The sequence below is a fragment of the Bombina bombina genome, chromosome 1 (genome assembly GCF_027579735.1).
Source record: "Bombina bombina isolate aBomBom1 chromosome 1, aBomBom1.pri, whole genome shotgun sequence".
Lineage (NCBI taxonomy): Eukaryota > Metazoa > Chordata > Amphibia > Anura > Bombinatoridae > Bombina > Bombina bombina.
This window is the reverse complement of record NC_069499.1, coordinates 1239653582-1239675208: the sequence shown is the minus strand read 5'-3', so window position 1 is coordinate 1239675208 and position 21627 is coordinate 1239653582. Positions and strand designations below refer to the sequence as shown.

The 21627-nt window shown below is 37.9% G+C and overlaps 1 protein-coding gene across 1 annotated transcript in view; it reads left to right on the top strand.

Annotated features, from left to right (window-relative positions):
• The window catches only part of LOC128647972 (polycystic kidney disease protein 1-like 2), a 543684-nt gene that overhangs the window by 476399 nt on the left and 45658 nt on the right, over positions 1 to 21627 (top strand). The window contains exons 39-40 of the mRNA XM_053700651.1: positions 5522 to 5682; positions 10073 to 10283. Of these exons, the coding sequence (XP_053556626.1) occupies positions 5522 to 5682; positions 10073 to 10283 (372 nt within the window). The remainder of the gene's footprint in view (positions 1 to 5521; positions 5683 to 10072; positions 10284 to 21627) is intronic.

Genomic DNA, 21627 nt, shown 5'->3' with positions numbered 1-21627 from the left:
TAGAGCAGCAGGGCCAGATGGCTTCCCAGCAGAGTATTTGAAAATCTTAATGGAGGACATTGTCCCTACTTTACAAAAACTTTACAATAATTATTTTATTTCAAATAAGCCCATCTCAAATTATTTTTCTGCTGCAAATATATCTTTAATATATAAAAAAGGGAAAGATCCGGAAGATCCCGCCTCATATAGGCCCATATCAGTATTAAATTCCGATTACAAAATACTAACCTCTATAATCGCTAGTAGACTGGCCCATTGTCTCACCGATCTTATTCATCCAGATCAAACTGGCTTCATGATAAATAGGAATTCTTCGAAAAATATTCGAAAGCTTGTTACATATGTGGATTATATATGGTCTATAAAAGGTACAGCGAATTCCCAACTAATGCAGGATCTAGCAATTCTTACACTGGATGCCGAAAAGGCGTTTGATTCGATCAATTGGGAATATTTATTTAGCTCAGTTTCAAAATTCGGACTCCAAAATCAATTTCTGGGTTTTATTCGTAATCTGTATAAGAACCCTATTTCCTATCTGCTGGTGAACGGCTCCCTTTCATCTAAAATTATAATGGGTAGAGGCACGAGACAGGGTTGCCCCCTATCGCCACTCTTGTTTAATTTAGCTGTGGAGCCTCTTGCAATATGGCTTAGGGATATAATAGTAGGAGTAAAGCTAGGCACGAGTAAATTAAAAATATTACTGTACGCTGATGATTTATTGATTTTTCTGCAGAACACTACACAGTCAATTCCATTAATAGTAGACACTTTACAGTTTTTCGCATCATTTTCCGGATATAATATTAACTGTAATAAGAGTGAAATTATGTGGTTAAATAAAACTAATATTAGTCTGCAACAAATCCCGTTTAGAACCACTGAAACCCTTAATTACTTAGGCATTAAACTTAGTGCCAATCCTAATAAGTGGTACATAGAGAACTTTTGTCCTTTGACCCAAAAAATTATTGCGGATTTAAAGTTATGGGTATCTTTGCCCCTGTCAATTTCAGCTCGAGTAAATCTAATTAAGACTATTGTCTTCCCTAGACTAGTATATTCACTCCAAAATTTACCGCTTTTGATTAAGACTTATGATCGACAGAGAATTAACGCTGCTTTTTCTAATTTTATTTGGAAAGATAAGAAACCAAGAATAGCGTTAAAAAAGATGATGCAACCATATAAAATGGCAGGTTTTGCCTTACCAGACATTCACCTTTATAATATTGCTTTTTTAGCTAAAATAGCAATTGAGTGGTTGACAGATATAAATAAGGTCTCATCAAATGATATCGAGAGTTTTTTTGTATATCCTTTTTCTTTGAAAGCGATTTTACATTGTCCCTTGAAAGTACTTCCGAGGAATATAGATTGTTTAATCTCCATTAAGAATATCATCATAGCTTGGTATAAAGTGTGTGGCATATTAGATATGGATCCATATTATTCTGATTTTCTTCCTATAAGGGGCAATCCTAGTTTTACACCTGGAATTAATCAAGCTATATTTAGAAAATGGGCAGACAAAGGAGTGAAGTATATTAATCAATTAATAAACAAAAATAAATACAAGTCTTCTGACTACAAGGAAGTTAACTATACCTATGAGCTGGAAAGCATCCCATTATAAACTTATTAATAATTTTTATTTAACCCCAGCCCGATTGACGAAAATGTATCCAGCACAAAGTTTTAGCTGCCCGCGTTGTAACTTTGCGAAAGCGGACATATGTCATATGTTTTATCTCTGTCCTAAAATGAAGCAAGGGTGGGAGAAGCTAGTTTACTGGATCAATAAACTTTATAATTCAAATATATCTATAGACATGGAAACAGTTATGTTTTTAAAAAGGTATAATCCGGATCTAGGAATACAAGTTAAAATTTTAAATATACTTATACTACTGGTAAGACATTTGATCGTAAAAAACTGGAAATCTATAGCTGCACCCTCATTGGCTAGGATAATAAAGGAAATTCAAAACCATATTGTATTTGAATCATTTCATATGAAGAATGTTAAGGAGCATAAAGTAAAAAGATTTATATTAGGATGGTTACCTATAATTAAAACATATACATTACAGATCCAGAAACAAATTTTGTACCCCTTTTTAAGTTCTGAGACGTTCGCAGAACTAGCTACGCTAGACATATTTCCAGCGAATTGGTATTCTTCAAGTAGAGAAATTTAGCTCTCCAAGTCATGAAGTACTAGTAAGATAGGGTTAAGAGGATAGAGTAGGACGAGGGGATGAAGGGGGGGGTTTGCCCCCCTTTTTCCCTTTTTTTTTTTTTTTTTTTTTTCCTCTCCCACTTCTTCTCACTTTCTCTTCTTTTTCTTTTCTCTTATTTATGTTTATTTTGTTGTATATAATTGGAAAATGTGAGGAACACATTTGGGTTAATAGAAAAAACAATACAGGAAAAATGTAAGACAAATTTGAAAACAAAATGATGTTTAATTTTCTTTGGATGTTTATATATGTTTTGTCCTATTGGAAAATAATAGGCAATGTACGCCTTAAAATGAACAAGTTGCTGAATTTTGATTGTATTATTATAAATGTGTTTCACTTAATAAAGAAATATTAAAAAAAAAAAAAAATCAGCAGCTCCAGCCACCCACAGCACATCGATCTTCTACCAATGAGGTGCCGCTTGCACCTCTAAACCAATAGCCGTGCATGCATACAGAAGCCTGTCAGTTGACATGCATGGCTATTGGATTAGAAATGCAAACGTCACCTCATTGAAGGAGATTGATGTGCTGTGGGCGGTCAGAGCTGCTGAGTTTAGTGCTGTGCAACGGCACAGAAAGGGTGAGTTTAGCACCCTTTTTTACATGTTTGACCATTTAAAGTCCACTTGATTTTTAGTGATGGTAAATCCTAGTGTTTGTTATACGCTTGGATTTACCATCACTTTAAGCGAGCAAGCCTGAAACGCTAGGGCCCTGAAGCTGCATTTGCAGTTTTATGAATGGGACCCTGTATTCCAGCATTGTGTGCAAGAGGACTTCACTCAACACTAGAGCCAGAATAGATCAGAGTATTCTGACAGGGAACAAGGAGTTGTGATGAATAAAATCTGGTAGGATGAGATCAAATACAGTCACATACACAAGATCATTGTGCTGAACTGTCATCCATTCTTTTAGTTTCTAAATGGCCTGCAAGGACTTTCCATCCTCATTACCCCAATAAGGATATATAGGGCAAAAATCATACAGTTGCAAGAAAAAGTTTGTGAATCCTATCCTATCTAAGGCACTAAGTGATCATTCACAGTTCAGGCTGCAAAAAATAAGTGAACCTTTGAGTTAATGACTTCTCCAAAAACTGTTTGTAGTCAGGTGTTTCATTTAAGGAGATGAGATTGGAAGTCTGGATGGCACAAGTGCCCTGTCCTTTAAATAAAGGCACTTAAAGCCTTTAGTGTGAGCCATGCTTCGATCCTTAGAAGACGTATTATAGAGATGCACAAATCTGGAAAATTTTCTGCAAATGGAGAAAAATCAAGGCTGTTTCTATTATCCATAGTATGGGCATCCTACAAAGATCACTCCAAGAGCACAACGGGCAATCCTGAAATAGGTGAGAAAGAACCCATTGGTAACAGCAAAAGACCTCTGTAAAACTCTACAAACTGAAAGTTTTTGTCCATGTGCTCAAGAATGGTGTTAATGGAAAAACACCATTAAGGAAACCAATGCTGTCTAAAAAAAAAATTGTAGAACATCTCGAGTTTTCCTAAGACGACCACCTTTATGTTCCACAACACCTGTGCTGTGGACAGATAAAACAAAAGTTTAACTATTTGTAAAAAAATGTGCAATATGTGTGTCAGGCTTGGAAACAAGGTAGAAGCCATGCTATTACCTTCAGTGGTGGTGAGAGATCCCGGGATGTGCTAAAGTGCAGAGGGCTGCTTCTGCTGAGTTCGGGGCAGCGCTAAGGTATCACAGCAAGCAGCCTGTGGTGCACTATTTGCTTCTGTATGAAAACTGTGGTAGTGAAGTGCACTAAAGGATAAACACTATTTATCGGTCCTCTATTGGAATTGCTCCTGTTGTTTTCTGGACAATATGGCTGAATGGGGGGGTGTTACAAGGTTCTTGATTTTACCTGTTTATTTATCATATGGAGATCCTAGCAATCTTCTTCCTGGCTTGTCCCTAGGGTTTTGACCCTGGAGTGTTCTTCGAGTTCTGCTACCTCTCTGACATTTCTGGTTTATGACTTTTCTGGTTTATGACTTATGGAACTGTATCCTGGTTTATGATATTGGAGATTCATTTTGCTATAATGCATGGGTGCTGACTGATTGCCTGTTCTGACCCTTGGCTTTCCCTCTGACTATTTTACTAGCTTTCCCAAATTTGCCTGTTTACGCTACAGCTTGCTCAGAGTTGTTTCGAGCTTAACTCTGCTCTGGTGCCTGCAACACATCTCCTGCTTTTGTGATTCCAGACATCAAATCGGGTAATTGTCTAATTACCATACAATGTGGAGAAAAAAGGGTACTGCATACTATCTCCAGAAACTCATCCCAACTGTAAAACCTGGTGGAGGGATACCATGGTTTATGACTGCTTTGATTGTAAGGCATGTAGGCGCTAATGCAGTATTGAGGGAGCAATGAATTAAAAAATATATAAAGACATTTTACAGGAGAATATCAGGGCAGCAGTCCATGACCTCAAGCTTAAAAGAATTTGGGTGATACAACAAGACAAGATTTATCATCAATAAATTAGCTAAAGAATGGCTGAAAAAGAAGATAATTTGTGATTTGGAATGGTCAAGTCAGAGTCCTGACCATAACCCAATTGAGTTTCTGTGGCATAACCTGAAGGCGGCTGTGCAATCAAGACAACCTAGAAATATTGATGTCCTTAAACAAATTTGTAGGTAAGAATGGTCCAAAATTCATTCTCAACATTGTGCAAGTCTTATAAGAAGCAACAGGAAATGTTTAGTGGAGGTTGTTGCTGCTAATGGACAATCTACAAGTAACTAAATTCAAGGGTTAACTTACTTTTCCAGCCTGCAATGTGAATGATTGCTCAATGTCTTCACTAAAAATTTGAGAAGTACATCTGTCGGATTGTGTATTGTGTATATAATTTTGACTTAGATGAAGATCAGACCATATTTTATCAAGTAGTAATCAATGCTTTGATCCAGGTCATTTCAAAGGGTTCACAAACATTTTTTTGCAACTATAGGTTATGTTTAACCCAAGGTGCCAATGAGTTTCCCAAGGTAAAATAATTATGATAAATACCTGGTATAGTACAAGCAGGATATGTAGTAGGACTTTTTACCTACTCTAGTGTCAGGGGCCAAATTCCAACTCTTTCTAATGCAGTTCTAATGCTACTTCAAGTGTGATGTATCAGTATGTATAAATCTGCTACTGAATTAAAGAAAAATGAGTATTAGATCATATTTGATGTTTATATTGTTCATATTGTTGCTTTATATTGTATCTGATCAATTTAAAGGGGAAGATCATGAAGACACAGAAATGGCAATACTTCAAAAGCAAGTGGAACCTGTTGGAAATGGCATTAATATTAATAAGCTGGAGTGCACTCTCAGTTTTTGTGAAAAGGACCATTCTTGGAACACAGGATATCACCTACTACCAGGAACATAAGAATGAGTAAATAGTTGCTGTGTTTATTACTATTTTAGTCATTTATTCTGTTATTTCGCTGCTTTAATGAACACCATTATCAAGTAGACAGGGTTTAAGAGGTAATACTTGTGCTAAAGGAACAGAAAGCTAAAGAACAAAAGCATACTTCTAAAAGAGCATGATATAAATAGTCCCAGAGATTTTATTTATGTATTATTTGTTTTGCATGAAAGGTGAGTGATCAGAAATACATGATAATCTGCAGATGACACTTCTTTCACCTTTACTTGATTATTAAAAACTCAAATATAAGGTCCTCTAGTAAATCCATGTGAAAATATAAATTCCTCTATAGTGTAATATTATTTTAAATCTATTATTTACTATCATAAATATATAAATACATTTATTAAAGGGATATAAAACACATTTTTTTTCTTTCTTTCTTTCTTTCTTTCTTTCTTTCTTTGTTTTCTTGGTATCTTTTGTTGAAAAGCAGGGACATAAGCCCAAGAGCTGGCCCACTTCTGGAGCACTAAATGGCAGCAGTTTTGCAAGAATGTGATCCATTTGCAAGAGCACTAAATGGCAGCACTATTTCCTGCCATGTAGTGCTCCAGATGTCTACCAAGGTACCTCTTCAACAAAGAATATCCTGGGAACAAAGGAAATTTGATAATAGAAGTAAATTTTAAAAATTGTATGCTCTGTCTGAATCACAAAATAATTTTTTGGGGTTTCTTATCCTTAAAGGGACACTGAACCCAAATTTTTTCTTTCATGATTCAGATAGAGCATGCAATTTTAAGCAACTTTCTAATTTACTCCTATTATCATTTTTTCTTCGTTCTCTTGCTATCTTTATTTGAAAAAGAAGGCATCTAATTATTTTTTTTGGTTCAGAACTCTGGAGAGCACTTTTTATTGGTGGATTAATTTATCCAGCAATCAGCAAGAACAACCCAGGTTGTTCACCAAAAATGGGCCAGCATCTAAACTTAGATTCTTGCATTTCAAATAAAGATACCAAGAGAATGAAGGAAATTTGATAATAGGAGTAAATTAGAAAGTTGCTTAAAATGTTATGCTCTATCAGAATCACAAAAGAAAAAAATTGGGTTCAGTGTCCCTTTAAGTATTTACCTCTGCATATTAAAGCATGCTAAACAGTTATTAGTGCAAGTGTTAAAAAATGTCATTTGTTTTTATTTATTTTATATGAATTGTTGAGAGTAAAATGATCTATAGAATACAAAGAGAGCATATTAAATATATCCAGTTAGTGGAACATAAAATAAGGCCAAACTAAACTATATCATAATTGAAAACAAGTCATATTGTATAGCCTCATGTAGAAACAGTGTCCCAGAGTTTTTCAGGGGCTGAACTGAAATGATATAAAAAGTAAAGCTAGCAGTCAGTTCTGTGCAAACCCAGAAACCAGCTTCCATCTTATAATGCTGATAAGTTCCAAAAATTATAAACAAGAAGGATTTGTTGATCAAAACAGAAAAACGTTTGTTACATACAAACAATCAGTTAGGCAAGCCTCTTATCACTTAAACAGTTTCATGTATGACATTACAGAATTATTATTAAATAGTCAACTGTAAATTTCTAGAGTATCGGTTTGGCCTTAAAACAACAAGTAGTGAAGAACAGTAAACACAACCACCGCCAAACTCATAGCAGTATAGCTAAGCCACCCATGGGGATTAAAACTCACAGGATCTCCTCTAAAGAGGGAAGGGAGGGGTTATTCTGCAGTCCTGCCACAAAGGAAACACTAGTTCATATATTTCTAAAGGTCTGAGCATAGGTATCTATACCATTCTAGGGTTAAAGTTTGTTGAACTTGAGCCTCCCAAAATATGAATGTTGGGATTTCTATAACAGTTCTCTATTGTTTTAATATTAAATTATTAACTCATTATTTAATATATTACTTTGTGAATTTAATGTATTTTTAAAATACATTAAATTCACAAAGTAAAACATAAAATAATGTGTTAATAATGTGTTTTCAATACAGGGTAAATTTAATTTTAAAAAACGTTTTTGTTTTTTTCCATTTTCCATACTGTCCCAACATTTTCAGAATTGGGGTTGTAAATACTTTACAAAACACCTATATTAAATAGTTATCCCTCTCACTTTGAGGCCTAGTTATCAAGCCGTCTACTTACCTGCCTTCGCCGGCCCAATACGCCCGCCTAAGCTCGCCTACCATCGCCGCCGCGGACCTGAAAAATTTCGCCTAAGTTATCAATAAAGCTGTTAAAAAGCCGCGCACCAAGTACGGGGCAATGAGCATCGGACTGTGAGAGTTATCACTCATCCGATCTCGCTGCTCTTCGGCTTTTTCCCAGCTTTATTGATACCCCTGTCACTAACCACTCACACTAACTACACTGTTCTACCCCTTATACCGTGCCCCCGGAGCCCCCCGCAACTAAAAAAGTTATTAACCCCTAAACCGCCGCTCCTAGACCCCGCCGCAACTCTTATAAATGTATTAACCCCTAAACCGCCGATCCCGGACACCTCCACCACCTACATTATACCTATTAACCCCTATCCTGCCCCCCTATACTGCCGTCACCTATAATAAATTTATTAACCCCTATCCTGCGGATCCCGGACCTCGTCGCAACTAAATATATAGTTTAACCCCTAAACCGCCGCCCCCGGACCCCGCCGCCACCTATATTAAATTTATTAACCCCTAATCTGCCCCCCCTACACCGTCGCTACCTATAATATTTTTATTAACCCCTATCCTGCCCCCCTATACCGCCGCAACTATAATAAAATTATTAACCCCTAAAGCTAAGTCTAACCCTAACACCCCCCTAAATTAAATCTAATTTAAATCTAACAAAATAAATTAACTCTTATTAACTAAATTATTCCTATTTAAAACTAAATACTTACCTGTAAAATAAACCCTAAACTAGCTACAATATAACTAATAGTTACATTGTAGCTAGTTTATGATTTATTTTTATTTTACAGGCAACTTTCAATTTATTTTAACTAGGTAGAATAGCTATTAAATAGTTATTAACTATTTAATAGCTACCTAGCTAAAATAAAGAGAAATTTACCTGTAAAATAAAAACTAACCTAAGTTACAATTACACCTAACACTACACTATCATTAAATAAATGAATCCTATTTAAAACTAAATACTTACCTGTAAAATAAACCCTAAGATAGCTACAATGTAATTAATAATTACATTGTAGCTATTTTAGGGTTTATATTTATTTTACAGGTAACTTTGTATTTATTTTAACTAGATACAATAGGGGTCTGAGGAAGCGTTTTTTGTGAAACGTACGTCAGGGGTCCTCTGGGATAAGCTTTGTCTTTCCCTTTTTTAAATTGCTCACCTTTGTTGGTCTGGTAAATTGCAGCTTTATAAAAAAACTTGGTAAAACTTAAACTTAAACTAGCCCTCGGATTGTAAGGGCTTAGCCTATATTTATAATTTTGCTGCAAGATACCCTTGATGCTGATTTCAGAATAATTTAATTTAATAATCATAGCTCAACTTAGGTGCAGTGTTTTTAATTTTTAGCTCTTGCTAAATGTATGTGTGGTTAAATATATTTTCTTAATAAACTTTAGTGTATGAATGGATAAGAAAAACATTTTTTCTAATTAAAACAAATTTAGCTCTGACTCAGAAAGGGCTCAGTTGGTGGAATTTTTCTCACAGATTTAAGTTACCTATTCCTATTTGTAAATGTTTATTATAGTGGTGGCAACGTTGGGGCGGCAGATTAGGGGTTAATAAGTAGGTAGGTTGCAGCGACATTGGGGGTGGGAGATTAGGGGTTAATAAATATAATGTAGGTGTCAGCGATGTTGGGGCAGCAGATTAGGGGTTAATAAGTATAATGTAGGTGTTGGCGATGTCGGGGGCGGCAGATTAGGGGTTAATAAGTGTAAGATTAGTGGTGTTTAGACTCAGGGTTCATGTTAGGGTGTTAGGTGTAAACATAAATTTAGCTTCCCCATAGGAATCAATGGGGCTGCGTTACTGAGCTTTACGCTGCTTTATTGCAGGTGTTAGGCTTTTTTTCAGCCGGCTCTCCCCATTGATGTCTATAGGGAAATCGTGCACAAGCACGTACAACCAGCTCACCGCTGACTTAAGCAGCGCTGGTATTGGAGTGCGGTATGGAGCTAAATTTTGCTCTACGCTCACTTCTTGCCTGTTAATGCCGGGTTTAGAAAAACCTGTAATACCAGCGCTGTAGGTAAGTGAGAGGTGACAATAACGTGCAAGTTAGCACCGCACCCCTCTTACCGCAAAACTCATAATCTAGCCGACAGTTAATCTAAGATGTTCAGACTTGTAACATTTTAATCAATCTGTATTGTTATCTTCTTTGTTTTTTGAAGGTTCGTGAGCTTTAATGAGACTGCAGCTGCCGACGCAGCCCTTGGGTATCTGATCGCCTTCTTGGTATTATTATCAACCATTAAACTGTGGCATCTCTTAAGATTAAACCCAAAGCTGAACATGATCACAGCAACTCTACGAAGAGCTTGGGGTGACATCTCTGGATTCATCACCGTCATTATGATTATGTTCCTTGCTTATTCCATTGCTGTGAGTAGAAAAACAAGCCCCAATATTTATCTTTGTTATATAATATATGGTTGGGCTAATGTTTTAAAACTCAAGCCTATATTTATTGTGAAGAGTGAGCGAAATCTTTTTAGATTACGTTATTTTTTAAGCACAAAGGTGTTGGAGCTCTGAGTACTTTAGTAAATCTGTTAGACAGGATAAAATTGGAATTTTTGAAGAAACTTTATTGACCAGTAAAGAAAATGTAAGGGAAGAAATACATGGGGGGAAAACAGGATAAAAAGAGACAAATGGCTTCAGCTGTTTTTTAAACAATATTAGACTTATACTACAGGGTGATTCTATTCTGTGAAAGACACAGTCAAACAAAGAAGCCTGAGTGGGCATTATCCCAAATTGCATTTTGTCTTTCATAGGGATATAACAATTCATTTCCCTAGATATTCATTGATGCGTGGCAAATTGTCTCTGTGCTATACAAGCCTAGTTTAGTGCTAGCTAATCTATCTGCCATTCATCTTGCTGTCATTAGAAACACGTATGACATTAACAGGTTTTCCTATATGCTGTAAACAGATACTGGTAGAATGACCACAGCAATTGATATTTCTTTCGTAAGAAGATGAGAGTGCATAGGTGTTTATAGCATGTGGGATATATTTCCTGACACTAGGAGGAGGTCAAGAACCCTCACAAGAACTTTAATCCCTCCCACCTCCTCTCTCCACTCAGTTTGTTCTTGGCCACCGATGAGAGAGTTTGAGAGAGGTTCTCTGCAAGCACGATTTTATTATTTTCTATCTAATTATTTATTGGGAGCTCACACCTAACTTGAGACCCAGTACCCCTCTTCCATCTTGGCTCAGAGAAGACTTCAGGATATTTTTCCAAGATTCTGAGTGAAGCAGGGGTAAAGGAATACCTCATTTATGGCATTTCAGTACCCTCACATTTCGGAATTCAGAGTTAAAATCCCTCTTATACCATTGCCCTTTACCCCTTAGCAGAAGGGGATTCAAAAAAAGAGGCTTTTATTTGCTTTTGCATGCATACTGTATGTTTTTGTGTTTTTACTCACAAGCTTTGGCCTGCATATTTTTCTGGAGTTAAGCTCCACTCCCCTTTGGCCCTGTTTTCTCTCTCCCTCACCAGATCAATAGCTGGATGAAATTTACAACACTTTCTTTGCCCTAGAGGTATCTAGGGCAAATATATCTTTATTTCCATTTAGTTTCAGTTTTGCTTATTATTTTGGTGTCATGTCTGCACCCCATCTAATATGACTGACCCATTGGAAGAGACCCCTAGTGAACATACTGCAGCCCAATAACATACTGCAGTTCATTATCCCTGTTCATTATGCAAAACTGTTCCAGTGGGCCAAATTAACCAGTTGTGTACTAATTGTGTCCCACATCTCAAATCCACAACCCATAATCCTATCAGTATAGCACCTGGCAGTGATGTAGTGCCCATGCCTATTTATGTGATTTAGAGGGATTACATTGACTTTTCTACAGAGTTTAAAGCAATTCTTCAAAAGATTATGACAGAGTTTTAGCGGCTATCCCCAAACCAAGTAAGTGTAAGCGAAAATCAAGGAGATTTATCTCATACCACCTGTACCGCGCAGGGTCCTATTCCCTAGGCTCAGTTACTACCATGCGTACAAAGCTCTAACTCAGCTGAGTCTCATTCTGAGGGTGAAATCTCCTCTGAGATACAATAAATGAGCCAGAGACTGATTCCACATTTAGATTTCCTGCTCCAGGAAGTTTTGAATACCTTACAACAATCAGAACCAAATCCAGAGGATTCCAAGCCTGTAAATAAGTGGAATCAGGTTTTTTAAGCTCCAACCAAAGTGCCTAAGGCATTTGAACCACCAGACTTGGTTACAGAATATATAGCCAAATAATGGAAGAAACCAGGCATTATTTTTGCACCTTCTAAAAGTATGTATCCACTTTCAGAGAAGAATTTAACAACCTTCGTTTAGGGATCCAATGGACTGCAAATCTGAGTCTTTGCTAAAGAAATTATTCTCCCAATCAGCTCTTCAGCTTAGACCTGCAGTAGCACCTGTGTGGCCGCTGCAGCGTCTTTCTGGTGATTCTCTTTCTCAGATGGTTCCTGATTAATCTTCTGATGATATTCACAATTGCATTAAAGTCCTTAACATGCTAATGATTTAATTGATGTCAAGAATATGTCCATTGCTGCTTTATTAAGGAGAGCTTTATGGCGTAAATCTTGGTCAGCTGATATGGTCTCTAAGAATAGGCTTCTCTTTGGAAGGGAAGACGCATTTTCTATTTGAATTGGATTCTATTATCAAAATTGTCACTTGGGGAAAAGGGGCTTTTCTACCCCAGGACAAAAACTCTAAGGGGAAGTACAAACAAACAAATCATTTTTGTTCCTTTCACTTCCCTAGAGATCAAAATTTCCATCCAACCAGAAGTCTGAATCCTCCAAGCTTTCCTGGAAGTCTGGATCTTCTTGGTCTAAGAACAAACAGACCAAAAACCTGAATTCAAATCAGAAATCTGCATGAAGGGACGGCCCCCTGTCCAGAAGATCTTCTGGTAGGGGGCAGATTGATTCAGTTTCAGAAGGCCTGGTCTTGATCAGTTCAGGATCCCTGGGTTCTCAATATTATTTTTTTCCTATGACATGGAAAGTCCACAACGTCATTCCAATTACTAGTGGGATATTCAACTCCTGGCCAGCAGGAGGAGGCAAAGAGCACCCCAGCAAAGTTGTTAAGTGTAACTTCCCTTTCCAATAATCCCCAGTCATTCTCTTTGCCTCTGTCAATGGAGGCTGTGCAAAGTTAGTGTGTGAAGAACTTAATCCTTTTATGGGTACTTTTCCCTGCAAGCAAGGATTAGGGGTCTAGCTATGTCCACGTCAGTCTCTTGAGTAAGAGTTGTGGTGGCTTTTAGAAGTTAAAAGGCAGCGAGGCAGTCCTTTGCTTTACTTTTAATACTTGCTACCCCTCTGTGGAAAGCCAGAGTTGGTTACTCTGTTCTTTCTTTTCCTACAGGTCCATGACAGGGAGCGTAGTGCCTGTCACACCTTGAGGATCTACATATTGAATGCAATAGGATCTAAGGTAAGTTCCTTTACCTTCTAGTACAGGAGGGCTGCAGCACTTAAGATGTTTATCATCTGTTAAAGATCCATGTTGGGGTTTAATAATCCTTTATTGTAAGGATTCATATTGAGGACACAATTTTTAATTTTAGTTGGCTCTTTTGACAGGCTCAGGGATGCAGGCTTGTAATAGGAATTCTTCGGCTAGATTACGAGTTTGGCGTTAGAAGCTGTGCGGTGCTAACGAGCCGTTTATGCTCACCGCTCACTTACAGACAGCGCTGGTATTACGGGTTTTTACAAACCCTGCAATTAACCACAAAAAAGTGATCGTAGAGCAAAATTTTGCTCCACATCTCACCTCAATACCAGCGCTGCTTACGTTAGCGGTGAGCTGGCTGAACGTGCTCGTGCACGATTTCCCCATAGGAATCAATGGGGGAGAGCCGAATGGAAAAAAAAATAACACCTGAAAAAAGCAGCGTTTAGCTCATAACACAGCCCCATTGATTCCTATGGGGAAAATATATTTATGTCTACACCTAACACCCTAACATGAACCCCGAGTCTAAAAACCCCTAATCTTACATTTATTAACCCCTAATCTGACGCCCCCTACATCGGCGACACCTACATTATATTATTAACCCCTAATCTGCCACTCCGGATACCGCCGCCACCTACATTATACTTATGAACCCCTAATCTGCTGCCCCCAATGTCGCCAGCAACCTACCTACACTTCTTAATCCCTAATCTGCCGCCCCAATGTTGCCGCCACTATATTAAAGTTATTAACCCCTAAACCTAAGTCTAACCCTAACACCCCCTAACTTAAATATAATTTAAATAAATCTAAATAAAAATAGCTATCATTAACTAAATTATTCATATTTAAAACTAAATACTTACCTATAAAATAAACCCTAAGCTAGCTACAATATAACTAATAGTTACATTGTAGCTAGCTTAGGGTTTATTTTTATTTTACAGGCAAGTTTGTATTTATTTTAACTAGGTACAATAGTTATTAAATAGTTATTAACTATTTACTAACTACCTAGCTAAAATAAAGACAAAAGTACCTGTAAAATAAAATCTAACCTAAGTTACAATTACACCTAACACTACCACTATAATTAAATTAATTCCCTAAAATAAATAAAAGTATCTAAAGTACTAAAAAAAAACACTAAATTACAGAAAATAAACAAAATACAAGATTTTTAAACTAATTACACCTAATCTAATCCCCCTAACAAAATAAAAAAGCCCCCCAAAATAAAAAAAGCCCTACCCTACACTAAATTACAAATAGCTCTTAAAAGGGCCTTTTGCAGGGCATTGCCCCAAAGTAATCAGCTCTTTTACCTGTAAAAAAAGTACAAATCCCCCTCAACATTAAAACCCACCACCCACACAACCAACCCTACTCTAAAACCCACCCAATCCTCCCTTAAAAAAACCTAACACTAACCCCCTGAAGATCGACCTACCGGGAGACGTGGTCCTCCAGACGGGCAGAAGTCTTCATCCAAGCCGTGCAGAAGTGGTCCTCCAGACGGGCAGAAATCTTCATCCATCCGGCGTGGAGCGGGTCCATCTTCAAGACATCCGACGCGGAGCATCCTTTTCTTCCAACGGCTATGACTGAATGAAGGTACCTTTAAGTGACGTCATCCAAGATGGCATCCCTTCAATTCCAATTGGCTGATAGAATTCTATCAGCCAATCGGAATTAAGGTAGAAAAAATCCTATTGGATGATTGGATCAGCCAATAGGATTGAAGTTCAATCCTATTGGCTGATGCAATCAGCCAATAGGATTGCATTGGCATTCTATTAGCTGTTCCAATCAGCCAATAGAATGCGAGCTCAATCCTACTGGGTGATTGCATCAACCAATAGGATTTTTTCTACCTTAATTCCGATTGGCCAATCGGAATTGAAGGGACGCCATCTTGGATGACGTCATTTAAAGGAACCTTCATTCAGTCGTAGCCGTCGGAAGAAGAGGATGCTCCACATCGGATGTCTTGAAGATGGACCCGCTCTGCGCCGGATGGATGAAGATAGAAGATGCCGTCTGGATGAAGACTTCTGCCCGTCTGGATGACCACTTCTGCCCGGCTTGGATGAAGACTTCTGCCCGTCTGGAGGACCACTTCTGCCCGGTTGGATGAAGACGTCTCCCGGTAGGTCGATCTTCAGGGGGTTAGTGTTAGTTTTTTTTAAGGGGGGATTGGGTGGGTTTTAGAGTAGGGTTGGTTGTGTGGATCTTAATGTTGGGGGGGATTTGTAATTTTACAGGTAAAAGAGCTGATTACTTTGGGGCAATGCCCCGCAAAAGGCCCTTTTAATGGCTATTTGTAATTTAGTGTAGAGTAGGGCTTTTTTATTTTGGGGGGGCTTTTTTATTTTGTTAGGGGGATTAGATTAGATGTAATTAGTTTAAAAATCTTGTAATTTGTTTATTATTTTCTGTAATTTAGTGGGGGGGGGTTTAGTACTTAAGATAATTTTATTTAATTTTGGGAATTAATTTAATTATAGTGGTAGTGTTAGGTGTAATTGTAACTTAGGTAAGGTTTTATTTTACAGATACTTTTGCCTTTATTTTAGCTAGGTAGTTATTAAATAGTTAATAACTATTTAATAACTATTGTACCTAGTTAAAATAAATACAAACTTGCCTGTAAAATAAAAATAAACCCTAAACTAGCTACAATGTAACTATTAGTTATATTGTAGCTAGTTTATGGTTTAGTTTATAGGTAAGTATTTAGTTTTATATAGGAATAATTTAGTTAATGATAGTTATTTTATTTATATTTATTTAAATTATATTTAAGTTAGGGGGGGTTAGGGTTAGGGTTAGACTTAGATTTAGGGGTTAATAATTTTAATATAGTGGCGGCGACGTTGGGGGCGGCAGATTAGGGGTTAATAAATGTAGGTAGGTGTCGGCGATGTTAGGGACGGCAGATTAGAGGTTTATAAAATTTAATTAGTGTTTGCGAGGCGGGAGTGCGGCGGTTTAGGGGTTAATATATTTATTATAGTGGCGGCAATGTCCGGTTCGGCAGATTTAGGGTTACATTTTTTTTTTCAGTGTTTGCGATGTGGGTGGGCCTCGGTTTAGGGGTTAATAGGTAGTTTAGGGTGTTAGTGTACTTTTTAGCACTTTAGTTAAGAGTTTTATTCTACTGCGTTGTAGTGTAAAACTCTTAACTACTGACTTTAAAATGCGGTACCAGTCTTGACAGGAGAGGGTCTACCGCTCACTTTTTGGCAGACTCGTAATACCGGCGCTATGCAAGTCCCATTTGAAAAAAGAGGATACGCAATTGACGTAAGTGGATTTGCGGTATTTCCGAGTCTGGCCAAAAAAGTGAGCGGTACACCTGTACCAGCGGGCGTTAAAAAGCAGCGTTGGGACCGGCCAACGCTGCTTTTTAAGCATAACGCCAAACTCATAATCTAGCCGCTTGTTTTTCCTATATCTACTTTTTATTTCTATGGAAATACTTATCATGGGAAAGTGAGTTTATGATATTTGACCTTAATCTGTGTATTAGCGCATAAGATGGTATTGCTAGCTCTGTGTAGGGCTGATGAGAAGAATTTTAATTTACACATATGTAAAGTGAAATGGGGAAGCCGTTTTTTTATACAGTTTAAATTTTCGCGCACTTTTGTTAGAGCATTGCACAGTTTTTATTTAGCCCACTCACGTGACCTCTACTTCCGGTTTTACAGAGCAGAGCTGTAGAGATCAATCGTGCTAAGGAGTTTATTCTTCAAGTGGTCTTTCAATCTGAAATCCAGGTTAATCTAAGAGGAGAAGATTTCTCTACAGGAGATCCGTTTTTCTCCTCTTGCTAGTGGGGTGTTCCTTTTGGCTGGTAGGAGCCTCAGGAAATCTGAGGTGGTTTTTTTTTTTTTTAAATATATTTTTTTTATTGAGGTATTAAACAATTATACAGCATCAGTACATATGTCCAGATATCAATCAAATTTAACAAAAAGAGAGCATCTTTACCATCCTACTGCATTAGGTAGGTTAAGTTGAAATCTATAAGGTACTAATAACATAAACCATGAATGCAACATCCCACACTCAACCATACTAAGTAGCTGCAAATGAGAGCTTGATCTGTACAGGATAACAATTTAGCAGTTCTAGCCATAAGAGTATAGGTTCTGGCTAAAGTTTTAGGAGTATATCTGGGATATGAATTATAAAATGTATAGTATATATGGCTAAAAGTGAAAACTTACATATGGTAAAGATAACTAACTGGAACATATATTAGAGTTACCTCTTTTTATAACCTAGAGTTAATACAGGTACGAATGGTCCCCAACTCACTGTTTAAATCACATGGCAGTTTATCTATTCAGGGAGAATTGTGGTGCGAAGGGGGATGGTATCACAGGTTAATTTTAAGGGGGGGGGATTCAGCGGACCAGAGCCGCTCTGGTTAAGAGAAAAGAGAGGGAGTGAGGGGGCGTGTCCGAGAGTTAAAGGGGGTGTAGTATTATCTCTATGATATGGATATTAGTGTGGTCCCTATTGAGCTAATAATAAACTAATTGAGATGGGCTGATGGGCAGCTAAAGCACATAGTGTATGAGGGGGTCATAGTGTAGGCCAGGAGTAGATTGGCTGGAGATTAGGTACTAAAATAATGGAGCTGAGAATATAGTGGGTGGTAAATATATGTGTCATACCACTGGAATCTACATAGAAGTGTAACCATATAGACCAGATAAAAATTGTCTAGTGAGGGTGATGGTATGTAATAGCAGAAGTGGATGTCGAAATACGACAGCTTATATTACTGTGAAGGGGTTATATACCTCAAGTGAGTCGGTGATTAAGTAAGTGATGGGGGGATGAATCAATATCTCCCTACTGAAAATTTAAAGTAAGCTTAAGCTGGTCATTTGTGTCTCGTGTTATAAAATGCTAAACTTGGCTACTGTAAATAAAGATTTTAACAGGTTTACATGATAAAAGGGACCTTATTCGAGAATTATTGTCCAATGAAGTGGGGAGAGGCTAACAGATAAAATTGTGCTGTGTGAGCTTTTGGGGTTTTATGGTAGTGTTATAAAAGACGGTTGAGTGAAGAAGCATAGGAGCCAGGTACTACCATCTCAACGGACCAAGGTCAAATGTGAATAGGAGCAGAGAGACTTATCATAAAACTTTCTATGTAATCTATATCACTTAATAATATTATGTTGCCTGTACCTAGTCTGCAGGTAATATTTAAAGGCTAAACAATACATGGAACTATCAAAGAGCAGCGTAAGACAGTTTATAACATTGAAAGCAAACAACAGAACATTACTCGCTACATGAAATGTATACCGGTTTTTCAGGCCTTAAACTGGAGCATGCACTAAAACCAAAAGCAACCGAAAAAGGTGCAAGGGAAGTTATGTACAGTCCCTTAGCTAGGTCATGCTCGAGGCTCAGATCTTTATCCTCTTATACAAACGTTTGCGAGGCCAACATAACAATATAACCCTGGTAAGGGATTCAGGATGAGGGTTAAAAGTTATAAGATAAAGAGGGTTAGGGCATCCACTACTGTTGCATCCCCGGTATATCTTTATAAGCACATAGTTAACGAACCTACCAAAGATAGGAGAGATATCTTGCAAGGTAACATCTATAAGCTGCTATGTAGAGTTGCCAAGGTATGGGTACTGATAAAAGGGCTAAAAGTCCTGTTTTGTAGGAGGTTAGTATCAAGTTTTCAAGAGTATTATTAAGGCTGCTGCAGTAGCTAACATCTCTCTAAGTAAGTATCTTAATCACCTGGAATAAGATGTTTGACTGTTCTGTAATGGCTATTAAAGGGAGCTACTTATATGTTGTTATCTCTCTAGTGCAATGGCCAAAAGTGAAAACATATACATTGAATTGCATCCATCCTAGTCAGCACAACCCATGTGAGGCATATGTATTAAATTGTACTTCGAAGAACATACTCTTATCACCTTAGCTAAATAATAGTGTGCAGATACTAGGTTATGTCTGTTAGGATCCAAAATATAGCAAATCACAACAAAACATAATGCATATACATTTGAGCATTTAAATTAACATTTCTACGTGTAACTATCCATAGACAACACATCTCAGAAAAGATATTCATATTAAGTTGAACTTTGGTAGAAGAGTTCTGGGGATCCCTGTTAGGCTATGGTTCATAATTACTAAGGTCTAACTTTTAGGGTCCAAGATATATCGCAAAACAGCTAAGTGTAATAAACATCTAATGAGAGGCACGCTACCACTGCAGGGAAGGAGCGCGCCTCCCATAGTGAGATGTAAGACAGAGAGTAGTGATGAGGTATCGCTCCAAATATACTGGAAGTTCTCATGGGAAAATGTCCAGGACTCTTGCGCTGTAATAGGCATAGATAGCGCTATATAACACTGAAAGCTCCAATACATCGATGTTAGTTGAGAGGGTGTACTGCGGTGATGGGATATGGGTATGAGAGTAAATGTAGTGAGACCTTGCATATTACCTAAAACCATCCTAACTTAAGGTTAATTGACACTATATCTGTAGAGTGTACAGAGTCTACATAGCCCGGTCAGTGAACTGCTCTAACCCACAGGAGTTCACAGGGCTTCGACAGAAACACAGTCAATATTGTCAACCAATTCCAGACCTGGGCCCGCCTGAATCTACTGACTGAGCGGCCTGCAGATTGAGGAAGATTGAGCGGAGCTTTGGACCTGGGGAGGCAAATACGATGACCGCTAGGGTTGTGAGCAGAGTTACCAAATCGGTGTCAGAGGTCAAGACTGGGTTCAAGAGATCTACAATCCAGTTGCGGCTAACAATTACAGGTCTCCGATGAGATGCCAGAGAAAGCAGAGGAGTTTCCCCAACCGGGCTGGTTTGTGAAGGTACTGTACTCCGTCTGGTGATGTGCCGCTTCTCTCCAGGGCTTTGGGTGAAAGCTGCGGATGTCTGCGTGACTCCACCCGAAGTGAGTGAACTGACTGGGAATGATGTCTTGTGTATGTCCACAGACCCTGCGGGCCGATTCAGACTTGCTCCCGCCTTCACTCTCCGAGGTATTGTAAACTGCACTGTCTCTAACTGCTCAGCGCGTAACGGTTCAGCAGAGGATCTCGGGTTAGCAGGCTGCTTGATTTCCGTCTTCAGAGTAGCTTGTCTTAATATTTCAGAGAGTGCGCCAAATTGCAGATCCATCTTGCGGGTTATATTTATTAGCATGAGGTGTAGGATCTCGTAATTCTCCTCCATTGTATACAGATGGTTGACGAAGTCAGCTCTAATGGAGAGGGAATCTTAAGGCCGATAGTACTAGGCCAACACTTCGTTTTCGTCTAGATTCGCTTCAGTTAGGTTGATTTCCACAATCTTGGTATCTGTGTGAGCGGCAATACCTCTGGGATCAGGATTAGATCATTTAAATGTTATATTTACAGACAATGTACAGGTATACGACAGATTATCTCTTAGGACATCAAGAGCTTCTGTATTTTCAGCCCATCATGGCTGCCGTCCGGACACGCCCCCCCTGAGGTGGTTTTTTTTATTAAATTGTCTCTTTTGTTTAATACTCTTTTATTATATTATATATAGCATATTATTTTGATACTTAAATAATTGTTATCATATTTTATTGGTACTAGTGGGACTTCCTCCATAGCATGGACTCTGAACAGGATCAGTCCATCTCTATGGATAAATGTTTATTATGCTTAGAGGCCCAAATTGTTCTTCCAATGCAATTTTGTTCCTCTTGTTTAGCTAAAACTTTAAAATTCAAAGATAAGTTACTCCCTTATGAGCCAACTGTCTCTCGGGTTAATGTTGTGTGTGACATACCTCAGCTTTCTCCTCAAACGTCCCAAGCCTTAGTGGTTTCTCATACTGTGCCTTATGTGTCCTCTCAACCACCTGGAGGTGTTTATTTACCTGGGGATTTTGCCGCTCAGATTTCTTCTGCCGTAATAGCTGCTTTGTCTGTTTTCCCTTCATTGGGTAAGCGTAAGAGAAAATCTAAACACTTGGCTGATACTAAAGTTTCTGATTCTATGACTGCATTAACTACTCTTGCTCAGATGTCTGATGAGGAGAATGCTTCAGTATCTTCTGAAGGTGAGATCACAGACTCTGACACTTTAATAGAAAAATCATCTGAGACTGAAGAGACTAATTTTAGATTTAAGCTTGAACACCGCCGGTTACTATTGAAG